This window comes from Dermochelys coriacea, chromosome 16 (genome assembly GCF_009764565.3).
Source record: "Dermochelys coriacea isolate rDerCor1 chromosome 16, rDerCor1.pri.v4, whole genome shotgun sequence".
NCBI classification, from domain to species: Eukaryota; Metazoa; Chordata; order Testudines; family Dermochelyidae; genus Dermochelys; species Dermochelys coriacea.
Window position 1 is genome coordinate 12130390 of NC_050083.1, and position 19758 is coordinate 12150147.

General features: G+C 46.7%; 1 protein-coding gene across 6 annotated transcripts in view; it reads right to left on the bottom strand.

Annotated features, from left to right (window-relative positions):
- Nucleotides 1-416: 416 nt before the first annotated feature.
- SLC25A25 (solute carrier family 25 member 25) overlaps nucleotides 417-19758 on the bottom strand; it is a 35675-nt gene continuing 16333 nt past the window's right edge. For 2 of the 6 annotated variants that reach the window (XM_043498603.1, XM_043498604.1), the window contains exons 2-11: nucleotides 8867-8993; nucleotides 8673-8760; nucleotides 7923-7958; nucleotides 7438-7549; nucleotides 6012-6170; nucleotides 5021-5173; nucleotides 4463-4570; nucleotides 4018-4185; nucleotides 3422-3572; nucleotides 417-2946 (exon numbers count right to left, since the gene is read on the bottom strand). In XM_043498603.1, coding sequence (XP_043354538.1) covers nucleotides 2762-2946; nucleotides 3422-3572; nucleotides 4018-4185; nucleotides 4463-4570; nucleotides 5021-5173; nucleotides 6012-6170; nucleotides 7438-7549; nucleotides 7923-7958; nucleotides 8673-8760; nucleotides 8867-8993 — 1287 coding nt within the window. In that variant the 3' untranslated portion in view covers nucleotides 417-2761. Of the gene's footprint in view, nucleotides 2947-3421; nucleotides 3573-4017; nucleotides 4186-4462; nucleotides 4571-5020; nucleotides 5174-6011; nucleotides 6171-7437; nucleotides 7550-7922; nucleotides 7959-8672; nucleotides 8761-8866; nucleotides 8994-12727; nucleotides 15358-19758 lie in introns of those variants that run through there. The other 4 variants (XM_038374824.2, XM_038374825.2, XM_043498605.1 and 1 more) reach the window with 3 other exon arrangements.

Here is a 19758-nt window from a genome sequence, read left to right on the forward strand (position 1 = left end):
CTTCATTGTTAATGGACGCTGTAAAAAGCACAACAGGACAATGCCCTTTAAAACCTGAGTGCTGATACCTTGAGGGTGCAGTCAGACTAAATAAAATGAACTACAGATCCTCTATGCAAAAAAAAAAAAAAAAGATCCAGCTATTGAACATAATGAGAACCGGGATTCACCAGCGCCCACTACACAGACAAAAGGTTGGTAACAGGATATGCCTGACTCATTCTCATTGCCACAGTAAACATTTAGTTCTGGTTATACTCAGGTGTTCCCTTGAATTAGGATTCAAAGGGGATTCTGCTCTGACAGCCTTGCTGTTAATTACCCTCAGTGAAGGAAAGGGGTTTTAGGAAAAAACTGGCCCCACAGACACTAGCACAGCACCTGCGGTGCACAGTCAGAGAAAGGCAGGCACAGGGTAGCTTTGATAGACCTTTATTAGCAGACTGTTCCCTCCGTGAGGAATCTCATTGGTTAGATTTGTGTTCTGACAACTTCCAGTTACAATTACAAAGACAGTCACATTTTGCATTGATTTTTGTATTCGGAATATTCCCATTAGGCCACACTGGTAGGAAGGAGCCACTGCAGAATTAACAGCTGGTCTCAAAGGGGGAGGTGAAAAAAAAAATCATGTCACTAATCCAGGTATGAAGTTAGATTTCCATCCGGCAAGAACAGACAGCAAAGAGAGTACCTAAGGACTGAAGGTTCTCCAGACACCCCTAGCCTGTCACACCAGGAGCAGCTGCCAGGAGTGCCTAATGAAGCCCTTCCCGTTCCCACACCCAAACTTCTCCAGAGTGCATGTGTTTGTGAGGACCACTGGGACTCAGAGGTAGGCCTGCCCACTCTCCCTCAAACAGAACTGCAGCAGCTTGTGTCCAAGTGCAAGTTTCCTTCCACATCTCTCAAAACTGGCAACTTTTGTCTTTTTATTTCAAATCCCTGAGATTTTTTACCTCCCCCACAAAAATTCCAAATCAACCCTCTCTCAATTAGCTGTTGAGACACCAACATACACAGAACTTCCATTTCCCCAGCTTGATCCATCCACAGGAAATCCTCTCACCTCACACACATGCGAGGCGATTCCAGAGTAAGGCAAGCCTCAAAATACACCATTCTGTGTCCCTTGGCACAGTGGACTGTTTTCTAGCTAATCAGTTCCCCTCTTTTCTATGGCTTATTGCTACAGGGAATTTCTCTTGACTGACTGAGGCCCTCCAATAACCACCCCAGATATAAAAAGAGCAGCTCAAGCTTTAGGGGAAGAGAACACTAGTGACCTCAGCGTCTTCCCCTGCTGCTGAGCTGTGTGATGGTAAAGGTGCAAATGGGTAAGAAAATAATACACAACTTTAAATAGGAGAAATACAAGGATCGTAACAATGTTTAAACAAGTCTATAAAAATAGTTTGACATAACTCTGTTCAAATAAATACAAAATAAATATGATTTACGCAGTATGACATCAGTGGAATGTGACGCTGGTCCATTTTGCCCCAAAATCAAAAGTTGGATGAGGATCTCGTGGGCCCCAGAATCCGGATCCTATAGACTGAAGTAGTCCATAATACAGTCAGAGAAATTTTAAAGCCATTCCCTTCCCTTCTGCCTACGAAAAGCACCCTCTGGGAGAAAATGCAAGCCGTCGTCTTCAAACCCCTGACGAACCCAACCTCCTCCCAATGTCAGCCAACATCCCTTTCCACAACAGAATTACTCCTAGCCTGGGAATTCCCTGTCCCTCAAATGCAAACCCTAACTCCAGTCTACAAAGAGATCTAAAGAGGGATAAATAGCAGCTTAGCTGCAGGGTTTGGAAAGGGTCAGTTGACCCCCCCTTGGCACCAGGCGGAACCTTGTTCAAAGCCCCACGCAGGCTGAAGAGCCTTCTCCCATGCTGTACCAGGAGCCCAGCTACAGAGATGGACAAGAGCAGCAGAGCGCGGTCAGTTATTCAGTGAAGCCATGCATCAAGGCAACAGTCCTCCCCTTTCCAAAACTCTGCTGGGCATGAACGACAAACCCATCTAGCATGCAGCAATGCAAGCGTGCAGGCTCTAGTCCGCTGCTTCTGTTAGTAAGTGCATCTTGTTAGCAGGTTTATGAGAGAGACTTGATCTGCCCTATAAAAATAAATAATCCTAATTCGCCACCAGGCAGGCCTAAGTAACCTTCAGCCTGAGCTGAAGAACCACTGCTTACCAGCCCCCAAAACTGGTAGTTTAAAGTTACATTTCCATGTCAGAGTCTTGGAAGCAGAACATGGATGTCTCCTACCCAAAGAAATACATGTAAACATAATAAATTAGTCTGTGTGGTGGCAGCACCAACACAAAGTTTGTACAATTTTAAACAGGTAGGAGGCTAAACAATGGAAAAAAACTCCTTCAGCATGTCAAAAGCTGCTACAAATCTCCAAGCCAGCAGCTCTGTTTCTACATGCAAGATCCCCACTCTACTAGGCTGCTGGAAACTGACCTCAAACTCGCAGCTTGAGACGGAACCAGGAGTTGATCCCCTGGTCTCCCAATTGGTCCCTTGTATGCTTGAAGGACCACTTGATGGTTTAAGCAGAGCTCGAGTAGCAAGATGGCAGAGGACACCAAATCCTCTCCATCCCAACTCACAAACAACTGGGTTTTCATAGCTTTGCTTAGTCAGCTTAGTGTCGACACATTCACAGAATGAGAGATGGCTATACACCCCAGGATTACAGCCCAAGATTTCAGAGTTCAGAATCCTTGTCGTCTCCTGGTCACCGTGACTGCACCCCCAGGGTCATCTTCAAGTTCTCATAAACCACGTAGCTGATGCTTACGGCTGGGATCACCTTCATGAAGTTCGGGGCCAGACCCCGATAGAGGCCAAATGCTCCCTCTGTCTTTAGAATGTGTTTGAAGAGTCCCCTCATTGTCACCTCTGGAGCTCCCTCCACTGAAGCTACAACAGAAACCACAAAAAATAAATAGTAGAGCATGGATTAAGGTATGTTGTAAGAAAATGCACATCTCAAAAGGCATGTATTAGATTTGTTTATTGCACTCATATGAGGACAGATTCTTGAACTACACTGACCATATAGTTACATGACAGTATGTAATTAGGCAGCAGAATGAGGCCATGCCACATATGCCTGCCATTTACTTACACCCCCACTCACACACACTTATGGGCTGACTAGAGCACACAGGTAAAGAGCATGAAAAAATGGCTTTGTTATAGGGGCTCTGGGTCCCAGTGCCAAGAATGGCACAAAGTTCAAATCCTTCTTGATCCTTGGCCAACAGATTTTCCAGAGTTCAGCGGCACAGAAACATTAAAATATGCCTTAATTTTACAAGACCTTCCAGAACTCCACTGATGCGCACATAACAGCAGTCCAGACTCCCCTCTGGAATTCCAGAACAGTTCTTACCTTGAGCCTGCATGCGTGTTCTCACAAGAGCCAGGGGATAACTGGCCAGCTGCCCACAGGTGCTGGAGATGGTGCCACAAGCCAGGAGAACAAAAACTCCAGGGTCAGCACTGTTCACAGCATAGCGTTGTAACCAGGTATTTTTTAATGTCTGGAAGAAATAAGTCAGGTGTTAACTGAGAAGGACAGGGCGTAGAGATCAAGAGACTGGCCCACATGAGGAGAGAAGCTGGGGTTGGAGGCTTGTGGAGATCTAAGCAACGTCAACAAGAAATAATTGCAGAAGACAAGATCCTAGCTTGTCAGATTTTCTTGAGCAGCTGCTGCTGCCGCCACTGCACCACCATCTGTGAAAGACACTAGTTAGCAGCTTTGCTGCAGCGACTCCCTCATCCACAGGGCAGGGCCATAGATTGCCACAACTTGTGCTGGAATTACCTTTTTCCCCCTAGGCCATGAGTGTTAATCTCAAGGGGCACGTGCAGAATTTAACCAGGAAGGCTTTATACTCCTACATTAGCGACAGGCATTCCATCTCCCTGCTTGTCCTGAAAGTGAGATGTCCCAGCCCCAAAGAAGCCAGGCAGGCGCCGTACCTCATAGACTGCCAGGTCAATACCAGCATATGGAATGATTCCTAGCATGTTGGGGATGTAGCCTTTGTAGAAGGCAGCCATTCCCTCCTTGGAGAGGATGTTCTTGGCGCAGTCCAGCATGCCTGAATATTGTCCTGTCTTCCGCAAGGCCATTCGGGTCTTCAGAACCTAACACAGCACAAGAGCACGCACACTGTGAATGCCTACAACCGCACTGGGAACAGGAACAGGTGACAGTAATCTCATGAAGGAAGCACACCACCACAGCGAGTGCCAGCAACTCCATTTTATGCATTACTAGAGCCCTGTTACTGCCTTTAGCACCCAACACAATTAACCTCACAGCTGGCATTCAGCTCACATTACCACACCTCAATTTCTCCATCTAATGATTCCCCATCCCGTCCTGCACGTTATGGAGTACGATGCCAGCCACCAGCCTCACCTCCATTGGATAAATGCTGCTCTGGGCAATGACTCCTGCCAGAGAACCAGCCACTAGCCGCTCGTGAATTCCCAGCATTTCCTGGTCAGTGCCAATGAACCGCTTGATCTATAGAAACAAAGAAAGATTATAATGGGGGGGCTTCTCTGACTGGCTGGACCACAACACCTTCCCTCCTTAGCATGGGCCACAAGCTACCTCGCTTTTCACTTGCTGGGTCTGTCACAGGCTGGAGAGGGAAGTGTGAACACCAACTCTGTTCCAGCCATGCACTCCATCACTTCTGTGACTTAATGTTGCCCATTTCTGCAGCTCCACCAGGGGATGAGGTGTGAAAGGCACTGTTCCTACCACTGGGGAGAGGAGCTTGCCAGGCCTAGACATAGAGCTCATGCCCTCTGCCTGCCCTCAGACTTCCTAGAGGCACCGTACATTTATATCCTGACTGGTGGGTTACCATCCGTTACATGGCTCTACTTTGGGCAGTCACTCTGATGAAAAGGCTCCTCCAGCTCCCAGGTGGCCTGGGTCCAAGCTTCAATATGACCTTTCCCTTACCTGCTCATAAGCCATGAATTTGATGGCAGACTCTGGCGCAATTTTCAGGACGTTGATGCCATTCCCCCGCCACAGCGACTTGGGCCCGCCCTCTCGGATCATATGGGTAAAGCCACCAACGATGCACATGTTGTTACTGCGGGAGGCATGGACCTGGCAGGGAGGAAGAGGGAGAATTCCGATTGGTGCTAGTCCTGATTGCCACAGCTGCCTGTAATCCTAGGACAAAGGGCATTTCTTATCTACCCAGAGATTTAGGTAGCTTTAACCCTTCCTAGATAACATTTACAAAAAAGGGGGGAGGGGGAAAAAGGCATTTTGGGGTTTTAAGTCTGAGATCAGTTAATTGATTAATCCACCTGAGCCCCCAGCCCATCACAGCACGAAGGGGAGGGAAACATTCTTGCACAGACACCCCCCAGCCATGAGCTCTGGTTCAGGGAGAAGAGGCTTCTCAGCTAAAAAGACAGGGACAGTCACTGCTGACTGCATGCCTAAGCAAAGTCCAAATCCCTGCTGCATAACTCTGCTTTCTAACATTGATTACATTTATCTCTGCCGTGTGAACCTGGAGCCAGGAGACCTGCCAACAAGTCAACTCAGTCATTTCCAGGGGCTGGCTCTCATATCAGTCACTCCTCTCGAACCAGTTCCATGGAACTAAGAGTTCCCAAGGCTGTAAGGTACAAGATGGTCTAGCTAGGACCAGTGATGGCTCTCTCATCTGCTCAGCTCCTAAAGTTTTCATATCATTGTGACAACTAACAGGTCAAGAATGGCTTTACACAGCTAGAAATGATATTTGGTACAGACCAAAAGGCTGCCACACACCAATGTGGAAGTAATGAGACTGAGTCCAACCAGAATCAGTCACTTGTCTGGACAGACAATTTCAGGTCTGCTGCTAGGATCCATTTAATTGGACCAGTGCACTCAGGGAAGCAGCATGTGCACCTTGATAAAACAAAGTTGTCCTTGGTTTTTGCCCTACCTGCATGAGCACTTTTAGTCGGTCCAATGGAGCCGTGCAGGTTCTGGACACTGCACCTGCACCTCCACCCGCGACCAGATGTCTCCACCACATGCCCGTCTGCCTCTCTTCCACTGTGAACTCATCTGGGACTGTCAGATTCTCTCCCACATCAAAGATCTGCAAAGGAAAGAATGAGGTGTTGAGAAGTGCTTGGAAGGATAGAGTTAGGTAGGTAGCTTCTTGTCACGTCCTCAGAGGTCCCGCAGTCAGTCACTTACAACTCCCCTTAGCTTGAATACTTAAATAGCTGTAAAGCACCGAACTTGAACTGAATATTCAAATTCCCAGTCTGTTTGCAAATCGTAGCTGATGTGTTTGACCACAAACAATAAAGGAACTGCCAGTGCCAGAGAACATGCAAATCACCACTACATAAGAATAGCCAAACTGGGTCAGACCATTCTGATCGTATCTGACAGGGGTTGGTGCCAGATGCTGCAGAGGGAATGAACAAATAGGCCAATTTCAAAAGATCCACCCCCTGTCATCCACTCCCAGCTTCTGGCATTTGGAGGTTTAAGGTCACCCAGAGTACAGGATTGAGTCCTTGACCATCCTGGCTAACAGCCATTGGCAGAGCTTTCCTTCATGAACTTATCCAATTCTTTTTTTAATTCACTTATACTTTTGGCCTTCACAGCATCCCATGGCAATGAATTTCACAGATTGAAACTGTGTGTTGCATGAAGTAGCATTTCCTTTTGTTTGTTTTAAATCTGCTGCCTACTGATTTCATCAGCTAACACAAGAACTAGGGGTTATGTGAGAGGTAAATGACACTTCCTCCATACCATTCATGATTTGATAGGACATGGGGACCCTTCACTTTTTAATGACTCCAGTTCAAGAGGCTGGGGACTTGACAACCCTTAGGGCTGCCCCAATACAGAATGCCTAACTTTAATGATCGAAGTGACTAACCAAGGGCAGTGGGGTGTGGAAAAAGATCTGAAGCTTTTGGAACCTTCTGGCGCTCAGCCAGTCTGCTCTCATTACACATTATAAAAAGCCCTGAATAAATATATCAAGGAAGGACTGGCACCTCTCGTATTAATTTCTGGTATTGGCAGGTCCTGAACTAGCAGGAACTGGTCTGAGCTCTCAGAGCTATGATCCAAGTCAACATGCTCGCTTTTCCCTCCCTCAGAAGGTCCAGTTGTCACCTGTGCAGGGACTTCAGAAGCCATGCCAAGGATATATATAAAAATAAAAAAAAAAGATAACAGAAGGAGGAAGCGACCAGGCTTCTAGAGCTAGAAAGCAGCTACTGAACCAAGAAGAGAACGATGGGAATTTGGTAAGTGCTGTTGGGAAATGGCACTCTTATCAAGAAATTGGAGAAGGATCAGGCCTGCTTTAGTGGAGGAATTTTTGTTTCTTTTACCGTGGAGTGCTTCCAGTATAAGATGATCTCAGGAATGTTCTCCACTGGGTGCAGCAGGTGATAGTCTCGCCACTCGTTCCAGTCAATTGTCATAGTTCCATTTTTATCCATGCTGCAAAAGAGTGAATTACAAGCAAATGAACAGAAGATGGGTGGATGGCCTCACTGAGGGAGAAACTCTTCCTCACCTCCCCCTTGGTTATTCAGGGCCCTTCCCCTCGCCCCAAAGTAAAACCTTCACAGGAGAACTACTGGAAAGCGTTACAAGGGTTGAAAGATACAAGACGCTGCTAGGGAATCTTCTCCTCCCAAGCCACACAGAGTCGGGGAATATGCCTCATTTTCTCCCTCCCCACTAGCCACACCAAAGGATTGGTGGTGCTCCCTCCCACCACGGTTAGAAAACAAAAACAAAACAAAAAAATCCTCTAGCACTGCAGAGAAGATAAGGAACTGGGAGAAACTAAAGTTACACAGGTACTTACTAGGTGACAGGACCCCAGAAATGGCCTGTTCTTATTCTGACAGACAGGCAAACAGACAGAGGGGAGGATGGCAAAGGAAAGAGGAAAAACAGGACAAATAAGTGATTGTTACAGTGTTAGTGCCACATGCATAGTGCTAAGCATTTCAGTATAGTAAGTAAACAGTCCCTCTCCAGAGCAGCAATCTGTGGGTGACAGGGTAGAGGCACACAGGATGCTGGTATGATCAAGTGCATGCCCTTCTCCACAATAGGCTAGAGAAGGATCTGTAACTGCAAGGCTCTGAGATCTGGGGGTGAGGAGCTACAAGCATTCTTCTCCATTCATTCTATGAATGCCTCAGAACCTAGAAGAGGATTGTGCAGAGATGTAATTCCCACCTCCCCGGAAGTATCAGATGGTAGCCATGCTGGAGACAGAATACCATCTTTATAGCCCAGGGGTCTGATCTAGCATCACAAGTCGCTGTTCTTATTCATTCTATTTGACCAATGTTCTTGCTCTTTATTCCCCCCACCTTTGATTCAAGCATACTGAGCAAATGGGTGGCTGTTCTTCGACCTCCATAGTGCACTATAGTTTTCAATACACAGAAGATTAAAAAAATGCAGTGAGAAGCGATAGGTCCGAGGAGGGAGAGCTGCAGTCATTAGGGAGTGTATACAGGGAGGAAAGTGGAGATTAAGGTCATTCTTTACATTTCCTTCTCGTATGTGCAAACTGAGGCGTAGAAGCCAGCTGAAAACTCACCTCTTGAGGATCTTCTCGGCCTGCTGTTCGGAGATCTTGACTCCCAGGTCCCGAAGGGATTGCATGATCTCCTGGGCATCGATACGGCCTGCAAAGATAGAAGCCAGTGAGCCCAGAGACCATTTACCCAAAGAGGCTGTCAGGTTGACCTGCAGAGGTCATTGATCTTCTATGATTATTAGAAAGAGCCTCACCATCATTCTTTTTATCCAAACTCTTGAAGACCAGCCTCAGTTTTTTCTCATGATCTTGGAGATAGTGAACAAACTCCTCAAAGTCCAGCTGCCCATCCAGGTCCTTGTCTCCAGCTTTCACAATTTTCTGTTTGGAGGGCATCAAAACAATCTCAGTTCCTGGCTCATTCATATATGTTTACCCCATCTTTCTTTTTTAAGACCCCCCTCCCCCATGTAACACTAATCAGTTAACTAGACAGACAGTAGGACGCACATGCAGCATCAAGAAAAGTTCCCCTCCAAACTGGGCTCAGCTTTACCCAGGAAGCGATCAGCATGGAATTGTGCCAATCACGTGAGCAGCAAATCGAGGGCAGGAAGGTAAGGACAAATTGATTCCAGGCACATATCTTCACAAGTCAGTCATACAGACTAGATTACTCATACCTATGCAACTGATATCTAGCTAGTTAAGTGTCAGGCCTGTAGTAATATACAACCCCCTATGCCATAGATTAGAATTGTTCAGGCCTCTGAGATTCAAATAGAAGCACTAGGACTGTAGGAGGCTTGGATTATAGAACCTCAGTCAGATTTTCCCCCTCCCAATCCAAGCTTTTAGTTAAAGTAGAGTTTTCTTCCTCTCTACGGTGCATGAAAAGGAAAACCACCACTGGGAATAATCAATCCCAGCCAGCAAGAGCCTGTTGCCAAACTGAAGTCCATCTCTCATGGACAGGTTAGTGATAAAAGCTCCTAGGATGCCAGCATGAACTGGTTTAGCAACCCTGCAGCTACACTCTTATGTAGACCTGGATTGCACAAGGTCCCCGGAGACGCAGACAGGACAGAGCACTTACATTAAAGATGGGAACCTAGCCCAAGCAACTGGGAAAAGATAGGGAACTTTGGCATACAGTGCTCTCACACCTCGACTAATTCCAGCATGAGGAAATAGCACATGCCCTGGGCTGCACATGGGCACATAGCTACTTGTTAACCGGGCAGGGGAAAGCCAACCTGCACAGAGCAATAATGTAGGACAATTGGTTCCTGCTCCACACCACATTTGCTAGTTGTCTTGCACAGATTACAAGAGCCAACAGCGATCAGCACCAAGTAACTCAGTACAGTCACATTCACCTCCCTTTTGGATTATGATGCTAGTTATTCACTCTGCAAACAGCGGATAGCTATTATTGTAATAGACCTCAGTTCTGGACTCCCAGATGTCAGACCCTTTAACTCATTAATTTGTAAGGCAGGTTCACAATGAAAGTATTTCAAAGGGAACATGTTAAGCCAAGTTTATTCCAATATTTCTTAAACCTATGGAAGCTAGCCCCACTCAGATGCTTTTAAATCAAGATACACCCATTTAGTTTTAAATCCCATATGTAGCTACACACACTTGACCACTACATTTAAGGTTAAAGTCAGACAAACACCTAACTGGTCAATTTTGGCCCCAGGGCAACCCAAGATTATTGCTATCATTTCTGAGAGTGTTAAAAAAAATAAAAAGGAGTACTTGTGGCACCTTAGAGACTAACAAACAAGTACTCCTTTTCTTTTTGCGGATACAGACTAACACGGTGGCTACTCTGAAATAAAATAAAATGCAAACCTGAACCGCAGTGACCTTAGAGATATGCCCACCGTGTTCCTAGTCTGCAGACAGTCATATGACGGTTGTAAAAGACACAGATGGGGCCCCATATTCAACTTGTAGGCTAAAGATAGACAAACACCTCTGGCATGTCAGCAGATCAGTGTCAAATAGCTGACCAGGCTTCCCTCTAGCAGATAATCCCTGACCAGTTCATGGCCAGTGAGATTCACAGCCTCCATAAAACAATTAGGAGAGCTGAAAGGCTCTCCTCTTCCTATGATACTTCCTGACAGTTATCACAGAGGAGATGGGGATAACAGGAACAATCATAGTTAGGCAGCTTCTACCTGATCAGGCTTGCTAAATTAATCACTCCAAGCTTCAATAAGCAATGAAGGATGCAAACTGTTTCTAAAGTCACAGCACTGGGCTTGCATCAAGGGCATTGCTGGAATTCTTTCCTACTTGTGCAGGAGGTAGGGTGACCAGATGTCCCAGTATTATTGGGTTCATCCCGATATTGGGGGCTTTTGTCTTATACACATACACAACTATCCTCTCCCACCCACACCCCAAAAAAAAGTGTCTCGATTTTCCACACTTGCTGTCTGGTCAACCTAGCAAGGGGTGTACACATTATACCTTCAGCATTCTCTTCAGGGATATGGGCGAGCATCCACACCCGCCTCCTTGCCTTCAGAAGCAAACAGGAATCACTGCAGCGATTTCTATTTTGTATACTGTAAGCAGAATGCAACACTAGCACAGCTGTGCTTTTGCAACTTTAGGCATTTGTTAAGCTGCTAGTGTTTTTCTTGATCACCTGCATAAAGTGCCTCTCCAGCTGTTCCCCTGCCCCATCTCAGTTCTTATGCACAAATCTGCCATGCACGCAACCTCCTAGGATGCATAAGAAACCACCAGTGCCCTTAACAGCATAGTCATCTGACATGCAACTAGCACCAGCAGCAGTGTGTGCTGGAACAGAAGGAACTGCAGTGGAGTGGAGAGAGGGTGAGTGTATAGTTCTAGTACAGGGGTGGCCAACCTGAGCCTGAGAAGGAGCCAGAATTTACTAATGTGCATTGCCAAAGAGCCCCAGTAATACGTCAGCAGCTCCCCTATCAGCTCCCCCATCCTCACTCCCAGCACCTCCCACCCACTGGCAGCCCCACCGATCAGCACCTCTCCCTCCCTACACCTCCCGATCAGCTGTTTCATCTGGGGAAGGAGGCTGGGGGTGGGGAGCGAGGGCATGGCAAGTTCATGGGAGGGGGTGGGAAAGGATGGAGTGGGGGCAGGGCCTGTGGCAGAGCCAGGGGTTGAGCAGTGAGCACCCCCCAGCACATTGGAAAGTTGGCGCCTGTAGCTCTGGCCCCAGAGTCAGTGCCTATACAAGGAGCCAAGTATTAACTTCTGAAGAGCCGCATGTGGCTCCGGAGCCACAGGTTGGCCACCCCTGTAGAATCCAGTAAATTGTCCTTCTGTAGCAGAGGGCTTTACGTGAAACATTTGTGGGTGATGCTCTAGCCTTGCCTACACAATGAACTTGTCCATGCAGGGTTTAGACATGGTTGCTGAAGCCATGGTGAACATGGTTTGTGTTTGTCTACACTTGCTGCTAAACAGTGCTCAACACGGGTTCAGCTACACCCATTATGAGAAAGGGTTCAAACTGCAGAGTAGACAAGACCTAGGTGCACATGCTGCTGGATGCTAGTACACAAAAAAGGGTAGAGGACAAGTAATAATGAGGATGGGGCTAGCACTACAATTGTCTAAGAGCAGATAAGGAAACACCAACCTCTTCCCCCCAGAACTCCTTAGGATATCGTGTAGTTAATCGGCTGGTTTACTCAAGACCCCCTAAATTCAGCAAGAATGAAATATAGGGGCAGATACCTAAAACAGCATCTAAGGGGAAAGGCTATTTGGCTCCCATGTCCCACCTGTCTCTCACACACACACACACACACACACACACACACACACACACACAGAGTTGACTCCCCTTTAAGGTGAGGGAGGGAGGGGAGCCTAGGAGGAAAGATGACTGCCCTATAGCTTGCTTCCAGCAGCTCCTGCAAGGGGGCAGTGGAAAAGATGATGGCAGCCCATGCCTCTGGCTATAAGGATGAGCAGCAGGGGCCACAAGCAACTTTGTTTCCCATCCACTAGTCAAGCCATCTAGTCCAGAAGATCTTGATACACCATTTTCCCCACTGCATCCCCACCCTCCTTTCTGCCACCCTACTCCCAAGCCATACCTGTTTCCACTGGCGGTAGGTAGAGAATTCCTGGGAAGGAATGAAAAGGCTCAGGCGGAAGATAGATTTGAGCTGGGCAGGGAGCCCCTTTGACTCAAAGTATTGGAACTCTGTCTGGGACTCCCCGAACACTGGCACATACAGACACAAGCAGAGCATGTTTCTGTACCAGCAACTTAGGTGCTGACCTACACGGCCAAACAAGGACGGGAAGTGACCTGAGCGATCCCCTGCTGGAGCTAGTTTCAGTGCATGGGAGAAAGGAAATGCCGGCAAGTCTCATGACACATGGCTATGAGCTGTCCATGCTCAGCTGTCATTGGCTGTTCAAGCCCTGCCCTTCTGCTTAAACGGGAAGCCTTCTTTGTGCAATAGCTCCCAGCTAGCCAACCAGACACTGGCTTTGTGACAAGGCATGTGAGCTGCCTCCAATTGCTCAACTCCAGGCTCTCCGTAAAGCCCAAGAGGCCCACGTCACACTCTTATCAGCAGAGTTAACTCTTCTCTGTCCCCCTCACTTAATCCCTTTCTCCCTCCTCAACCAAACTGGGATGCAGACAGCACAGTCACATGCAGCACCCAAAGCACTGAGGCTGCAATAAATGTTTAAGTGTGTAGAGGGAGAGCTGCAAGAAATCCAGGAGAAGCTTCTCCCTTCCCCATTTGTAATGCTCGCTGGGGAACGGAGAAGCTTAGATTAGACTGGACTCTTTGGGGCAGGAATCATCTCTTCCCAGCACACAGCACAATGTCATCTAATCCCGATTGTGGCCTTTGGTCAATACCATAGACACTAATGCTAGGATTGAAGGGACTGAATTTCCCCTCACCCCGCAAGCAATATTCCTATGATTTTCTTACTTCCTCTAAAAGATGCGTGGGACACAGTATACTCCATACACCCACTGCCTTCACCCCACATTCAAGATCTCCAGCTACAAGACCCCAAAAGTCCCATGTTTAAAGAAGGCTGTGGCATAACAGAGGATAATTAGCTCTCTGGTTATAATTAGAGCTTGGGTGATGTCAGCCATGAGGGAGTATTCCCTGTATGCCCAAACAGATCAATGCTGCAGCCCTGTTCTGAAAAAAGGTGGCCGAGAGATGTATGCCACTGTGACAGACTTGCAGGAAGTCAGTCAAAAGCAGGCTAAGGTGGAATATACACTTCAGATTCAGTCTTGGAAAACTTCCGTGTCTAATTTTGAGACAAATTAAAATCTAACTAGCCATCTATGGAGCAGTAAATGTACGCTCGCATGCTTACATAGTAAATGGTTAATTATAGATGGGAAAACATGAAAAACACATTTTGTCCAGTTACAGCTTACACTGCAAAATGGTCTGGGTGGACACAGTGTTTTCCCCTGGTTCTTCCATCTATTATTAAGCCACTTAATGTTTTCATCACTGTTGCATGGAACAGTATAGGGTTGGTCAGGCTGACAAATGGGATGTGTGGTGAGGACCCCTTACTGAGCACAGATATGACTACAGGCTTCTAAACACTTAGCACTTCGGTGTGTGGCACTAAATATTCCCTGGCATTGCTGTATACAGATAGAGAAAACAAAAAAACCTACACACCAGGCTGAGCGTTCTATAATCAGTTAGAGGGCTATTAATTGCTTCCCATAATCCTTTGCATTATTAGAACATAGTTTAATTTAACAGGAAGTTACAGTCGAGTCCCTGTCCCTAAAATCTGCCATAGAAAGGCTACCAGATGAGAGATGAGTGCAAGAATCAATATTCAATTTACAGCTTTCCAAAGCACTATGATCTGTCTGTTCTAGGGGAAAGAAAGTTCAGTTGCTGGACTAGTTTAAACCAGTTTAGCAAACAGTTTACCTTGCTAGAGCAATAGTTTGCAAATGATTATGCTCTGGTCACACTGGCCAGACAAACTATATGCCAGAACCAGTTTAAAAACTAGTTCAAACATTCTCTCCCCCACATCCTAGTGTCCAAAAATCAATTAAGACCTTTCAACAGAATTTTGTTCATTAGGGTGAAATTTTAAAATGTGTCTTTACAAGCTGATAATGGAGTAGCAAGCCAGTTACATGGACTGGGATTATTTAATCTGGGGTTTAATCTGAGGAATTTACAAAAGCAAGTCATGATCTATTAAGCAATGTTTAGTATTCTCCCCAACTTCAGCTCCCACAAGCTTGGCCATACTACAGCTTTCTTAACTCCTCCCCCAGCATCTCACCCCACTATGCCCCTTTATTTCCCTATTATCTAACCAGGCTTAACCTACTCCCCACTGACGTCTGTCTGCACACACAACAGGATCCTCTCACCAAATCCAGATCCTCTTAGAGATCAGCTGCAGAAGCTTGTTTGATTTACAAGCTAATAGTGCATGCACCCTTCTTTCCCAAAGACCAATCTTTGCTACAAACGTCAGCTCAACAGAGTCAAAGGCAAATGCCTCCCAGAAGGCCGACTGAACTGATTTTTCCCATCTGAGACCTACTCCACTCCACAGTGATTGAGAAGCCCCCAACATCACCATGCACGCATGCTTTCCTGGGTTCCCAGACGTCATTCTTTGTTACAGCCACTTGACACCACAGTTGCTATGACAGCACAATGCAGCTTTTCCCAATGAAATCCACCTACACTTGGCAGTGGGAGACAAATGGACAAAACCGTGTGTTTCACGGAAGAAACGCCCACCATCCTACGTCAAAGTAGAGAAGAGAAGAGGAGGGTGGGCAAGAAAGCCATTTTTAAGCAAGGTATTAGTTACAGCACAATGAACTAAGAGGAGGAGATGGAGCGCAACTTGCATTTACACCAGCAACTGCATTTACAGAGATGAATGCAAAGCAGGAGAGTGTGCAGATATCAAGTGTCTAGATTCCATATCAAGAAGCTGGAAGGTTAGAAGTATCAAAACAAATTGTTCTGTAAAGCATCAGAGACCTGGGTTACTGTGGTACTGAGAACTGATTTCTACATCCTTTGAACAATGAAGGCAAGGCAAGGATAGTGAGTGCCTTTGGAAACATTAGCAGTGCCACTGTCCAGCCCACCTCTCCACACATCTGCAATACGCGAGACTGAGCTGCAATGACTCAACTACTTGGACTCTAGAAATACAGTTTTCAGAGTAGCAGCCGTGTTAGTCTGTATTCGCAAAAAGAAAAGGAGTACTTGTGGCACCTTAGAGACTAACAAATTTATTAGCGCATAAGCTTTCGTGAGCTACAGCTCACTTCATCGGATGCATTCGATGAAGTGAGCTGTAGCTCATGAAAGCTTATGCTCTAATAAATTTGTTAGTCTCTAAGGTGCCACAAGTACTCCTTTTCTTTTTAGAAATACAGTGAAAGCTACACAAGATACCTACCTTAGGCCAGCAGGCTCTACTGCTGCTTCACTGTGAATCTCTGGAGTATCCTTGTCTTACTCCTACGTAAACTATCCCTTCCACCAATTTCCTTTCCAGATAGAGGATGGATGAGATGGGGAGGTAACTGTCATGTGACAGATCCATACCTACTCCTTTCTTGCAGTGAACTCCCCGCAGCTGTCTCCCACCGAGACCAGCCCTGCCCTGGAAAGATCCAGCTTTCTTTGGCTACAAAGGACTGACCTTAATTTGCTTACTTTCAAAACAGCACTTGGCATAATAAAACAAATCCTCCTGTCAGTTACCAGTTGCAACATCTTATTTGAATGTTAACTATTGCTCTGTGCGTTCCTGTGTACAGGGGACATATTTTTTGGAAGACCACCACCAAAGGACACACTACCAAGATTGCATTCAGTTATGTTGTGACTTGCAGAAGTATCCTCATCCCAGCAATTCTCATGACTTCCCCCTCTTGTGGGCCTCTTAAGTTAGAGAGCCGCTTGTGAATGCCTCATCCCAAGCATTCCCAGGTGAAACGCAAGAACTTGATTACATGTAAAGGATATAGGACGGTATTAAGGTGACAAAATGAAAGTATCAGAATCATAGACTTTAAGGTCAGAAGGGACCATTATGATAGTTTAATCTGACCTCCTGCACAACGCAGACCACGGAATCTCACCCACCAACTCCTGTAACAAACCCCAAACTTATGTCTGAGCTACTGAAGTCCTCAAATCGTGGTCTAAAAAGACTTCAAGGTGCAGAGAATCCTCCAGCAAGTGACCCGTGCCCCACGCTGCGGAGGAAGGCGAAAAACCCCCAGGGCCTCTGCCAATCTGCCCCGAGAGAAAATTCCTTCCCGACCCCAAATATGGCGATCAGCTAAACCCTAAGCATGTGGGCATATCCCTATTTGATATCCATACTATTTATTTCCTCTCCCTGGGCAGAAGCTTGGCATTAGGGAGCAAGACCTTGAACTATCTGAAGTCCCCTTAGCGCAAATCTTTCCTGGTTACTTAGGGTACACGGCAATAAAAACCCTGCAGCAGGGAGTCTGAGGCCAGGTCAATTAACTCAGACTCACGGGGCTCAGGCTGCGGAGTTAAAAATAGCAGTGTAGATGTTGGGCATGGCCTGGAGCCTGGTCCCTGAGACCCTCCCCACTTGCCAGGTTTCAGAGCCTGGGCTCCAGCCCAAATGTCTACACTGCTATTTTTAGCCCCACAGCCCAAACCAGCTGACCTGGCCAACCGCAGTCCTGCTGCAGGTCTTTTATTGCAGTATAGAACCTGAGGATATGTCCATCTCCCGTGCATTTGTGTCACCTCCAATTTTAGTGCCCTCCACTAATCAGACCATGGTTGAATTTACACGAAATCACATCTGCCCGGAGACATGAGGCAGCTACACTAGGACAGAGGGTTTTGTTTTTAATTTAACAAGTTAAAAAAGCCTCTGGAAATACTAAGGGTAGGTCTACACTACCACTTATGTCGATATCACTTACGTTGCTCAGGAGTGTGAAAAAGCCACCCCTGAGCTACGCAAGTTACACTGGCCTATGCGGCGTCCACACATAACTACCGCCTCTTGTAGAGGTAGAATAATTATGCTGACGGGAGAGCTCTCTCCCAACGGCATAGAGCATCTTCACTAGACGTGCTACAACAGCACAGCTGCACTGGCACAGTTGCGCCTATGTAGTGCTTCTAGTGTAGACTAGCCCTAAGTGCTGGACTGGGCCACAACTCACTAGAAATATCAGCTTGAAGGCTAATGTGCTTTCCCATTGTGGCACAAGCAGCTTGGTGGTCCACTGCTGGTCCCTGGACCAGTCTGAGAACCACTGTGTCTGACTATCGCTCAGCAAAGGAATAAATAGGTCCTGACTGGTAATTTCTTTTGATTTTGTATTTTCAGTCCTGGAAGGTGGAATATAATCAATGGTACAGGACACAAAGTCCTAACAGGACACAAACGTCAAGGAGTGGACAGGGATACAAAATGGGGGAAGAGGGCAGTTAATCATTTGTTAATTCAATACAGTCCACAGCAAACTAAAGAACAATAGCAGCTAGCCAAGGCTACGGGGGGGAGGGGGAGGAAGTAAAAAGATAAATATTTCACATGAAGGTAACTAAACTCCAGGAGAGCTGACCTCTTCCACTCATGACAACCAGGTCAAGAGTGACAGATCCTGGTGTGATTGGCAGGAATTTGCTGTGCACACCTGGTAAGCATGCCAGCACATCACACGCCCATCAACATTTTACACACGTAGGTGAAAAACAGCCTGATGCTTCAATAACCACCTCCACGTAGCCAACACATCAACAAAGCCTGTCCACCTGTAAGGTAAGGACCACGGAGATAAACAGAAGCAGTTCACACTGTACTATGGAATCTGCTTCTTAACATCAGGTTTGATCATACAAATGAAGCCATCACAGCATCTAGCTCTCAGGCATACTAAATATTTCATACTTGTATAGCAGCTGAGGAGCTCAAGGCATTTTTACAAAGGGAACACAGAGGGATTAGACGACTCATCCAAGGTCACAGACATTCAGTGGCAGTTAGGAACAGAACCCGCCTCTGTCTCCCATATCTCAAGCTCTAACCACCAGACAAAAGTTCCCCCTACATAACAGCAAAGGTAAATGAGAAGCCCCTAAGTGCTGAGCTAGGCTCTCCCCATCCCCATCCTCCCACAGATTTCAAGGCTGAGTTAATTCTCTCCCCACTGTCAGCAAGCAGCCTCCCAAGGTCATGGGAATGTGTCAGACAGGGAAGGAATGAAACAGACCTCAGCTTCACCCCCACTCTCAAAAAGGGTACATTGATCTGGAGAGGCAGACTGATCCTCTCATAGGCAGAGAACCCATTATTCCCTTAGAAGATACACTAGAGGTCTTTAACCCCACTCATTCCAGGCTTTCCTTCACAGCCTGCTTTAACTTGTAATTGGCTTCTCTGTCTGTCCCTTTCCTATCTTCTCTCCATTCACCTTTTCAAAAGGGTACCCAGGTCCCATCATTGGACAACCAGCAAAGAGGAATAAGTCCCTGCAGCTCTCTCAGTCAGGCCCAAGCAAGGACTGCCCCCGTCCAGTGGAACCAGAGCCACAAATTCAGCCCTGTTTGCTTCAATCCAAGGCAGAAAAAGATTATAATCGCCTCCACCACATAATCCCAGCCTGTTCACCTCAGTTACAAGAACACGGAAGGCTTTTACCACAGCATCTATACCTAGTTCCCTGCCTGGTAAACTGGACCTTGCAAGCCACCTATCATTATCCCTACTGGGGCCCCCACCATCTGCCTCAACATTCTTCCCTTCCCCTGCTCCCATCACTTGGAGAGGTTGTACCTGCCTGCCCCCCTTTTCCCCAGCCATTCCCTTTGTAACAAACCATACGTAATCCCTGCTCTTCTCTCCCCACTGCCACATTAACTTCTACAAGAGAAATAAAATAGTACCCAACCCATTCTATCACATGATCCCAGGCTACTGTACATTAACATACTGCTCAACCGCCTTTGTCTAGCTGCCCCAGTTAGAGAACAAAAGGAGATTCCTTGTATCTATTGCATTTGTACTTGCCCCCTATGCCCACTCTCACTCTCCCCCTCCCCCTCCTCAGAAGCTTCAGTCT